General features: G+C 45.9%; 1 protein-coding gene across 1 annotated transcript in view; it reads right to left on the minus strand.

Moving 5' to 3' along the window:
• Positions 1-9,420, minus strand: part of ITGA9 (integrin subunit alpha 9) — a 228,183-nt gene extending 218,763 nt beyond the window's left edge. The window contains exon 1 of the mRNA XM_081931017.1: positions 9,037-9,420. Coding sequence (XP_081787143.1) covers positions 9,037-9,218 — 182 coding nt within the window. The 5' untranslated portion in view covers positions 9,219-9,420. The remainder of the gene's footprint in view (positions 1-9,036) is intronic.
• Between the last annotated feature and the right edge of the window lie 2,056 nt (positions 9,421-11,476).

Below are 11,476 nucleotides of genomic sequence, written 5' to 3' on the forward strand. Positions count from 1 at the left end.
TTCCCCTGTGGAATTTAGAATAGGCTTTCAGATGGTTAATCTTTTTTAGCTCTTACTTGCAGTTCGTTTATATAATGTGTATAATGACAGCAATACGGTCTCACAGCGCTGGAGAGAGGTTTGTTTGTTTTTACTGTGCTATATAGCTTATTTGGAAGCAGGCCCCAGGATTTCAATTTGTTCTCGACTTTCTCTTTGGCGTAAGAGAAAGCTGTGTCCCGTCCACAGTACAAGCAGCAGCTGTCTGCTCCCTAACTCGGGAAACCAGTAACAGAAAGATAAGACACACTTACATTGAACGCTAACCTGCAATCCTAGCTGTTGCTTGGACTCCACTGCCATCATCCCTAAAACATTGGCCATACTGGCTGAGGCTGATGTGAGTTGAGTCCAACAACATCTGGAAGTCCAGAAGACAGTTCTTCCTGTTGAAAACTATCTATACTGCTCTGGTTTGTCTCATCTCAAAGCAGATATTGTCAAAGTGGAAAAGGTACAGAAAACAGAAATTAAGGCCAGTGCCATTCCTATCTGTAAAAAGCACATGTTTTTTCTCTGAAATGATACACGGTGGGTATTGATAAAAAGCATGAATGAAATTCTGAGGAAACCCTCATACTTTCCCATCATGACTTGGAGTCACCCAGTGAAATAAGAGATTCACAATGAAGAAAAAAAGATATACTCAGACAGTGAATCATTAGCTTGAAGAATTAGCTATCATGGGATTGGGGCTGGTTCCAGGTTTGAGGACGCCCTGAGCAAAGGATGGGGCTCCATTGGGGTGGGGCTCCATTGGTGAATTCTGGTGATGGCAGAAACCAAGAGAATTCTGAGCAGTCCTCTGAGCAGCACCAGGCAGCTGGGTCTAGCAGCCGCTTGAGTTTCCCACAATGCCTCAGGGTGATGTTATGGAAGGACATGGTAGGAAATTAAAATGGCAGCTAGAGTCTGCCGTCTGGTACCACTTGGAGCTCTGGGACGTTAAAAACACATATTTGAAGTGTCAGTGAGGCACCGCTTTGATTTTTTAAAATGAAATAGTGGCATATCAATATCATTTTAAATAAACAGATGGAACAGAAGCTTCACCGCTGAGGAACAGCCCTTCCCCTAATAGGAGAACTAAACCTCATACCTCTTTGTGACTTTCCTCGGTTGGGTTTAGCCACTGTGAGAAAGAGGATGCCAGACTAGATAGGCTTTGGTCTGATCCGGAAGAGTTTGTCTTATGTTCTATGCACGGGGGCGCATTAACACCTGGTTTGAATGATTGCATACCCATTAAGAATGGTATGTGGTTTGGGCTCTATAGTTAGAACAATGGCAGATATACACATATCCAAAATACACCAAAAGCACATAACGTCCCTCAAAGAATCCAGGGGGCCTGTAGTTTCTTCCTCACAAAACTACAATTCTAAGCATCCTTAATATTCTACAGTTCCCAAGATTCTGGGGAGAGGTTGTATGCTTTAAAGGTGTGCTGGGTGTGTTTTAAATGTGTGGGGTGCACCTGTCCTTAATACTGAGAAAGGTTATTTTAAGAATACTGTATGTCATAAATTGTACATCCAGAATGACGTATCCATTTGACTTGCCCTAGAACTGATGCCTGGAGAAATACGAAAAATCTAACAGAATCTAGTTGGGTTGTTGTTGTTGTTTACAATCTAAAGGTAATGCCATGAACAGGAACAATAATCATATTTATAACAGTTTTTTACTGCCATACTAGTTTTTCACACATGAGTCAGGGTCAGCGTGAACCATCAAGTCATTTTTAGCTTTGCATTTTCTGCACTAAGAAATGTGTATTGTGTGTTAGAGTCAACTCAACATTTGAAAATGTAATTTCTATTCCCCTGTCCCCAGTCCAAATTAAAATAAGCCCTTTCAATTTGCTTCTCAATATTATTCGAGAAACTCCCCCCCCCCCCCCGGTCAGTAAACACTCCGCTGGAAAGCTGACAGGCAGGAAAAGTGCAAAAGCACTTTCAAATCAAAGAGAACGATGGCAATTCATTTTAGGGCCTGGTTCCAGACTGAATGCATTTATTGATACCACAATGTGCCACAGTTCCAAGGCCAGCATTTTGAGAAATAAGAGTCCCATCTATTGGAATGAGATACAAGCAAGCATTGTGAACACTTGCCCCTGCCTTCATTCAAACGGCTCCAGGTGAATTTAGAGCCATCCAAACCAGACAGCTACTTTTTCACAGAGCCTCCCCCCCACCCCACCCCCAATAAACATGGAAAGAGCATTTGCACGCACCCTGCTCCAAAGTAGAAAGAAGTATTTTTTTAAAAAATCATCACTTGAAATATTTACCTCCTTCTCCCATTATGGCCTTGTATGCCAACAGTTGTTTTTAGAAGGCCACATCCAGCTCTTTAACCATTTAAAACGCGAGCAGTATGAAATGAATTTACTCTCCCCAGCCTCACTGGAAGTTGTTAAGGCTGCTCGAATTATTCCCATCCGGCGCAACCGGACCTATCGTATTTCATATTGAGAGCATCTGCTGTCAAGATGATGGGCTCTCCACTCGTTCCTGAGAAATAGCAGAGAACAAAGGCAACCAAACAAAGCACAAGCACTGCTCCGAGGAGTGCGAGAGACAGGTGCCTACATGCTCCATTAGCCACCGAGTCCAAATTGTCATTGCAAACAAAAACACTGGACCATGTGTGGCAGCAGCTCATTAGCTTGACATTTGGAATCCATCTCTGCAAGCTTACTAAGGCCAACTCCCATTGCCAAGCTACTCTTCTGTGTCTGTTTTCAAGAGGGATTCGTGACTCTTGCTCTCAGTTATTGGGGATCACTACGATTACAGAATAACTACGAAGCTGGGTTTCAAGTCTCAGCAGAATTTATTCCAGGGGTTGTCCATGGGCACCAGTGTTCGTACTTAAAATGGTGCCCGAGAAAGGTCTCAGTAAATACGCACTCAAACATCCACAATGCGTGGGAGACAGTTTGCTCTTCTGGCTCAGTTGCTGTTTGAACTTCTACACAACACCCTTAAACATGCTCATATTTCGTTGGTAGCGCAGCACTTTGCAAGTGTTGGCATTCAGCTGGTCGCAGGTGCCCATGGTCAGCTGGTTATTGCCTCTTGAAAAGTGCTGTGCTTTGAAAGCCCCAGTGATCACTGATCATCAATGCTAGCTAACTGCTGTGCCCACAGCGCTCTAATTTCAACCACACGAGCAAAAGGAAAACAGGTCGCCTCATTGTGAGCAATCTCTCTTAACCATCTCTCAAAGTTGGCCAATGGGATGAAGGTGAAAAGGATCCAGGCTAGCAGTTAGATTCGGTTCCTTGCCACTAGTGTAGAAAGCAGGAAGTTACTGCCTGGAGCAAATCTTAAGTTTTAAAGCAGACATTGTGTGAGATACAGTGGTACATCGGATTAAGTAAATAATTTGTTCTGGAGGTCTGTTCTTAACCTGAAACTGTTCTTAACCTGAAGCACCACTTTAGCTAATGGGGCCTCCTGCTGCCGCCACGCCGCCGGAGCACGATTTCTGTTCTCATCCTGAAGCAAAGTTCTTAACCCGAGGTAATATTTCTGGGTTAGCAGAGTCTGTAACCTGAAGCGTATGTAACCTGAAGCGTATGTAATCCGAGGTACCACTGTTTAGCAATGGTTGGGTCACGATGACTTCATTGACATTAATGGTTGGCATGGGTTTTGGCTTAACACAACCATAAACAATTCATGAGCCCATTACCAAATTAAATTGTAAATGTCATCTCAGAATGCAGGTTGAACATCTTCCAGGAGTACCTGCACTTAACTGCAGAAATCAGTTTCAAAGAGCATGTGAGCTGTTACCCAGGTGAGGTCCCAACACCTATAAAATGTGAAAGGATTAAGAAACAGGATCTTTATAACCATTTGCTCCACCCTCCCACTTTTTAAAAAATAAAATAAAATCTGAAGAGCTACTGGTAGAGAAAATAAGTGAAGATTATCACTCCCCCCCAAAAAAAAAGTCCAGAAAAGCAGATGTTACTTTGTAAACAATGGAAAACTAATAAAGGGCTATAAGGCACTAACTACCATAAGAATCATGGCTTCTTCTGCTGTTGTTTCTAAAGCATTACTTCTAAATATTATGTAGTAATTTGCAGTTTCCAGGAATAGTCTGCGCTTGTTCCACTGTACCACATCCAGGATGGAGCAAAATTACTTTAAATACCAAGTACAAACCAAGTGACCTCAGTCATACTGGAGGCTTAACAACTCTAGTGCTATCCCTGAACCACAGCTTTTCTGCAACAAAAAATAAATCACTGAAGCTGGATTTTAAATGTCAACTCCATGGCTGCAAAAGAGAACATATTTGCTAGGGAGCAATTCACATGTAGAGAGAGAGGGAGCATTGCCAAGGGTAGACTTTGGTTATCCAGGACAGACTGATTTGTCAACGTCAATTCTATATATGAGACGCACAAATGTACCTCTTCAACTGTTTCATCTACAAACCCTTGGCAAGAGGCATTAGAATCCAGGACAGACAATGCAGTAATTTGGAATTGCACTAGCTGACCCCCTAAAGCTTTCGGATTAACGGGTGAGGCGCACGGAAATGTAAATGAATGAAAACTCTCAGACTCCCAGAAACTGACAAGTGGAAAAAGTTGCTGGCTGTAAGTTATCAATTCATCATCTGTTACTCCTTAAATCTCAATCTCTCTCTCTCTCTCTCTCTCTCTCTCTCTCTCTCAACCCCCTATATTTGATTCACTAATCTCAGGAGCTGAAGCTCACATGAAGATGGGAAAGATACAGTTCTCACTCTAAGTGCTCTGTCGTTGTGCTTGACATCTGCAGAAAATGTGGAACTTTCCACACTTTTGCCAGTTGTCTCCTTTCTTTCAAATATAGAAATGCCGTAACTCAAACCATGACTCTTGGCCCCAATCTGTTCCTTAATTGTTAAGTGTGAGATCCTCACCCTGGTTGCTCAGTGTTGACAACCACTACTTCACATGTTCCAGATCTGAATACAGAAAATGGGTTTCAGGGACATGCCCTAGCTAAAATTAAGCTCCGGCTTTTGCAGACTGAAGTTGACCCGGCACAAATAGTTTTTTGCTGGCTCCACCGCACATATCATCTGAAGTGGGGTGCTATTTAGAAATGGTTTGCTGTGGCACCAGGACCTCTCTTAGCGTCCACCTGCCACAAAACTCCATCACCACCATTAAGATTGTCATGTGAAGTTGAACTAATGCAGGGGTGCCTCTCTGAAGGGAATCCAACCCCCTCCCTCCCCAGCCAGCAAAGCCAATGATCAGAAACGATGGGAGCTGTAGTCAAGTTACATCTGGAGGGCTGCAAGGCCCTGACCTAAAACAATCAGTCTCAAGTCCAGTTTTCATTGAGATGGCTCCGTCTGCAGATGATGGAGCTTCGTACAAGAAAAACACTTCCTCCACATAGACAGCTAGAGCTCAGATGGAGGGATTCTAGTCTATTCCTTCTCACTCAAGTGCTACTTTTTTAGGTGTATGATTTCTTTTTTCATGAGAGAATACTCCTCCATGCGCAAGCCCCCATCTGTGACTTGAAGAGGCACAACTAAAATACAGGTTTACCACTTTAAGAGAAAACCAGGACTATAATTGGTCCTTATGGCAATGCTGGTCAGAAAGAAATCTTTCCCTGTCATCTTTGCACATTAACGTAACAATATCCTGCCAAGAAGCCATGAACTTCAACCCCAGATCCTCTGAGAGATGATGACGATGATGATGATGACTGTTGTGTCAAGAGCTGCTAGTCTGGACTCACACCTGAGTGTTTGATGACCAGCATCAAAGACTGCCCTGCATGTGTGAACATCCTATCATGGATAACCGTGCTTTCAAAGCACCCCTCAACACTTAATACCAGCGTGGGGCTCTACCTGGGGGAGACAGTTCCAACCATGTCCATCCCTCTACAGGCCACTTTGACAAGTGGAAGGGGCCATTCGCCTCTTCACCCAGAGCTTTAAAGGACATAATCTTGGACTCCCAGTTGCTGCTGTTGTATTTATTAAGCCTCTTTTTCTTATGAAGTAACCAGGAGCAACTTGCATTAATACCAATTATAAACAACAACAAAAACTTAAAAGCACGGCAACACAAATAAAAGGCTAAAAGCACAGCTAAACCAAAAGGTTCTACCCCACTAAGAAAGCCGACAATACCCTTCAAATTAGGAGGCAAAAGCCGGGCGGGGGAGAAAAGTATTTGCCTGGTACCTAAAACTACATAAAGATGTTGCCTCACTGTTATGGTCCAAAGGAAAACAGAGCAAGATATTTGGTACCAAGATCGCCGCCACCATATCCGATGTCACTTCAAAGAACTTGCAGGAAACGAAACACCTCCATTTCTCTGGCCAAACTACCCCATTGCCCAAGCATCCTTACAACTAGAGACTTTGAAGAAACACTTTCTGTCATCTTTCTTAAAAGTACAACGTACATCGGGGTCCACATGGGGCCCTGCCACAGATCTCTTTGTCTGTGGCCCAAATCCAGCTGTCGGGTCCAATCCTCACTCAAGGGTAAACTCACATCAAGCATGTTTCATTGTCCTTGTCATCCTCTGCTTGATAACACATGCACACACGCAAACACAGATATTGCACACATGCACACGCCATATTATTGGTGCAGTTAGGCCATTTTAGTGAAGGGTAGTCAACGTGGTGTCATCCACATGTTGTCGGACTACAACGCCCGTCATCCATAACCATAGGCCATGCTGGGTGAGGCTGATGGGAGCTGGAGCCTAACAATACTACACTGGCTTTCTCAATTTTAGACTCTGAGCTTAATGGTCTGTTGCGGAGAGGGGCTCTTTAGATAGCAGTTGCGTCTTACATCTCTCACTTCAAAATGTAGAAAGCTAGCCCTGCTACATCTTGAGTCTGCTCATTTTGCTGAGACAGACCCTGGACTTCTGCCCCAAAGTCGACCCGATGGCATCACACAGCTCCTAATAAGATTCTAGCCCCACCAGTGCCCATTCCCAGGAGACCATTTGAGAATCAATGCTTCTTTGCATGGTAAGGGGGAAGTAAGTGGCCCTCTTCCTCACCCCAAACTAGGAAAAAGATTTTTAAAATGTATACAAACATAAGAAATTGTTCCCCCATCCACAAACACAGCCCTGCTGTTGTAGGATCCTGGAGTGGATGCTAGGAAAAAGGAATCAATTTCTCTCATAACTAATTGTCATAACTAATAACTCAGCTCAACAGTGCACTCTCTCCCCATCACATGAGTGGGAGGAGGGAAGAAGGCAGACTTTGGGGAGTTCCACTTTAACCCTCCCTCCCATTTTCATGACAGACGATTGCTGGCATTTTAAAATTTCATCCAATCAATACCACTTAAGACAACCCAAATTTAATTTCAGCGAGGGCTCCCATCGTCAAGATCTGGCCCTGAAACGTGCGATTTAGTAAGAGCAAGGAGCAAGGCATGCTTAGCTTGGAGGCGAGTTTCTGTGTGCGATGGAGAACATACTTTTCGGTTACTTGAAGGGCTGTCACACAGAAGAGAGCAAAGATTTGCTCTCTGCTGCCCTCGAGGGCAAGACTAGAGCTAATGGGTTTCAGCTGTGGGAGGAGGCAGAGTCTGGACGTTAAGAGAAAATCCTTAATTCTTGACTGCAAGGGTCAAGAATGGAACAGGCTCGCCCTCACTGGGCAACCATCTGTTGGGGATACCCAAGCACTGGATTGTCTGCATGGTCCAGGGGGGTTGAAGGCCTTCAAGGATGCCCTCCAATCCACAATTCTAAGCCTCTAAGCACATGCAGAGTGCCGATTTCTTATCACGAAGGCTTTCAGGCTTTCAGCATATACAGTTCTAGAGGGCAAGGGGCAAGAAGGGGTAAGTCCATCAGAGAGCCAAAAGGCAAGAGCTGTTTGACAGTGGAGCAGGTCTCCCTCAGGAGGATGTGGCCTCTCCTTCCTTGGAGGGTTTTAAGCAGAGGGTGGATGGTCAACTGTCATGAATGCTTCGGCTGAGATTCCTGCCTTGCAGGGAGTTGGACTAGATGACCTTTGGGTCTCTTCCAACTGTATGATTCTATTGAATAGGCACTTTTAGAGAAAGAAAAATGTGCCTATTTCACAGAATCATAGAGAAAGAAATAGTGATGTATGGAAGTGAGAGCTGGACCATAAAGAAGGCTGATCGCCGAAGAATGGATGCTTTTGAATTCTGGTGCTGGAGGAGACTCTTGAGAGTCCCATGGACTGCAAGAAGATCAAACGCATCCATTCTTAAGGAAATCAGCCCTGAGTGCTCCGTGGAAGGACAGATCCTGAAGCTGAGGCTCCAGTACTTTGGCCACCTCATGAGAAGAGAAGACTCCCTGGAAAAGACCCTGATGTTGGGAAAGATGGAGGGCACAAGGAGAAGGGGACGGCAGAGGACGAGATGGTTGGACAGTGTTCTCGAAGCTACCAGCATGAGTTTGACCAAACTGCGGGAGGCAGTGGAAGACAGGAGTGCCTGGCATGCTCTGGTCCAGGGGGTCACGAAGAGTCGGACACAACTAAACAACAACAACAACAGAGAAAGAAAGGGGGAAAAGAGTCTTCAGGAGGTTGAGTGGGTCTTGGAAGATCGGAAATCAACTTTAGCTCAGTTGACAGAGCATGAGACTCTTGAACTCTGGGGTTGCGGGTTCGATGCCCACGTTGGACAAAAAAAGATTCCAGTATTCAGTGGCGTAGCGTGGGGAGTGCAGGGGGGGCCGGCTGCACCGGGCGCAACATCTGGGGGTTAGGGTTAGGGGGCGCAAATCCACGGGTTAGGGGGCGCAAATCCACGGGTTAGGGGGCGCAGATTACTTGTCTTGCCCCAGGTGCTGACAACCCACGCTACGCCACTGCCAGTATTGCAGAGAGTTGGACTGGATGACCCTTGAGGTCCCTATGATTCTGGAAGAGGGTGAGAGAGGCAAAGCTGGACCAGAAGAGGGGACCCCACCCCTCTCCCCTTACTCACCATCGCGTATTGTCATAGTAATGCTCCAGCACGGAGTAGCCGAAGAAAGAGTTGTTGGGTCCTTGGAAAATCACCGGGTGGTCCAGGTCGAGGTTATAGGAGTAGACCAGCGCCACGCACAGCGTCGCCACCAGCACTTGACACGCGCCCCGCTTGCGCGCCCCGCGGGACGCAGCAGCCATTCTTCGGCGGAGAATGCGCGCCTCTTGCAAGCCAGGATCCGGCCGCCCAGCTCCGTCGGGCGCCGCCTGCTCTCCCTGCCGGAGAAGGAGAAGAAGAGGACGACCGGCAGCAGCAGCAGGAGCCCCGCGACCCGGGCCCGAGAGCGGAAGGGCGGAGCAGCCAGCAGCGCTCGGCTTGGCGCATCCACGCAGCGCCTGCAAGCCAAGACGAGTCCCCGGGCGGCAGGCAGGCAGTTCCCCGCGGGAGTTTGCAAGGGCGGCGGCGGCGGCAGGAGGCTGGAGCTGGAGCGCGCGGGCTCTTCTGGCCGCGTCCCGGAGCAAGCGAGGGGCTTTTGAGCGCCGCCGCCGCCGCCGGGCGCCAATCGCAGGCGCGCGCGCGCGCGGCGGAGCCAGCCGTCTCCCCGCCGGAGGCGCAGCGCCCTCTGGCGACGCCTCTCGCGCTCTTGCGCGCCTGAGGAGAAATTAGGAAAAAGAAGGAAAAAATAAGAAAGTTGGCTTCGGGGGTCGGGGCAGAGGAGCCAACTCCTAGGGGCCCAGGGGTAGCTGGGGGCGGGGAGCAGGGGGCAGCTGCCCCCCCCCAACCAAATAAATGAATAAAAATGTGTCAGTGCTGTTTTTCAGGGGGGACGCAGACCCCTGAACATTTTGTGAATCTTTGTACTTTTGTCCATTTACTGTATTCATTTTGTAGTTGGAACTATAAAATGGTGGTTTTCTTGAGTCAAAATGAGAGTACCCCTAAACATTTTTTTAGGGAAAAAAAAGCACCGAAAATACTTTACTAATTGAGGTTCTGCCACACACACCACCCAACATAAAACCTGATCCTAACATAAATCCTGATATTTGAGGGGGGCACCCCCCCCCACTTGATGGGCATATATATATATATATATATATATATATATATATATATATTCCAATTTACATTTTAATTTATTCATTTAAACAACTTAAATCATTGACTTCCCTCCTTCTCTTTCCGTGGTTTTATTGGCATACCTTTGTTGTTGTTGTTGTTGTTGTTTAGTCGTTTAGATGTGTCCAACTCTTCGTGACCCCCTGGACCAGAGCACGCCAGGCACTCCTGTCTTCCACTGCCTCCCGCAGTTTGGTCAAACTCATGTTCGTAGCTTCGAGAACACTGTCCAACCATCTCGTCCTCTGTCGTCCCCTTCTCCTTGTGCCCTCCATCTTTCCCAACATCAGGGTCTTTTCCAGGGAGTCTTCTCTTCTCATGAGGTGGCCAAAGTATTGGAGCCTCAGCTTCAGGATCTGTCCTTCCAGTGAGCACTCAGGGCTGATTTCCTTCAGAATGGAGAGGTTTGATCTTCTTGCAGTCCATGGGACTCTCAAGAGTCTCCTCCAGCACCATAATTCAAAAGCATCAATACTTCAGTGATCAGCCTTCTTTATGGTCCAGCTCTCACTTCCATACATTACTACTGGGAAAACCATAGCTTTAACTATATGGACCTTTGTTGGCAAGGTGATGTCTCTGCTTTTTAAGATGGCATACCATACATTCCTGTATATTTTACATAAACCATTCAGTATTCCATGGTCACCACAATCAGAGCTTATTTGCACTGTTGAATTTATCTTAATGCTTCCACCGTTTTCAAATGCATATAATTTTCACCCATTTATCCAATAAACATTTTCCATTCTTCTTTAAACGTGTGCCTATTTTTCTAGAAAAGGAGGTGCCAGAACTCGCCACAAGCACCTCCCTCTTTCTCTTAGAATGGCAATGGTCCCCACCTGACTGTTGCCAGAACTGAGTTCCGGAAAATTCCGGCTGGGGAAAAAAAAAAGGCCCTGGTTATTGCTATTAAAATAGTGTGTGTCATGTGATTGATTATATGGGGCGGGGTTTATCTGCCCTCCCTCACCCCCCAAAAAAATATTTTGTTCAAGTTGGCATGGTCGGTTTCCTCTTTCACACCACCAGCAAAAACAAATAAGTGAATAGGAAAAAGAAGCTACCTCCATCCATCATGAATTTAAAAAGATGTTTAAATTGGTGATTCCAAAAAAGCCCCTTTTTTTGCTAGGGATAATTAGGACGGAAGTTTCGAAGAAGCCAACTAATCTTTTTATGTACTCAACAACCGCAGCCAGAATCTTATATGCGCATAAATGGAAAGATGGAAGAGACTCCAGCAGAAGAATTAAAAAGGACGGATTGTGCTGAAATGGCAAAATTGACTGTAAAACTAAGAGATCAGTATGATGAACTGTTTATGGAAGACTGG

This window comes from Podarcis melisellensis, assembly GCF_964234715.1.
Source record: "Podarcis melisellensis genome assembly, chromosome: 12".
Taxonomy (NCBI): domain Eukaryota; kingdom Metazoa; phylum Chordata; class Lepidosauria; order Squamata; family Lacertidae; genus Podarcis; species Podarcis melisellensis.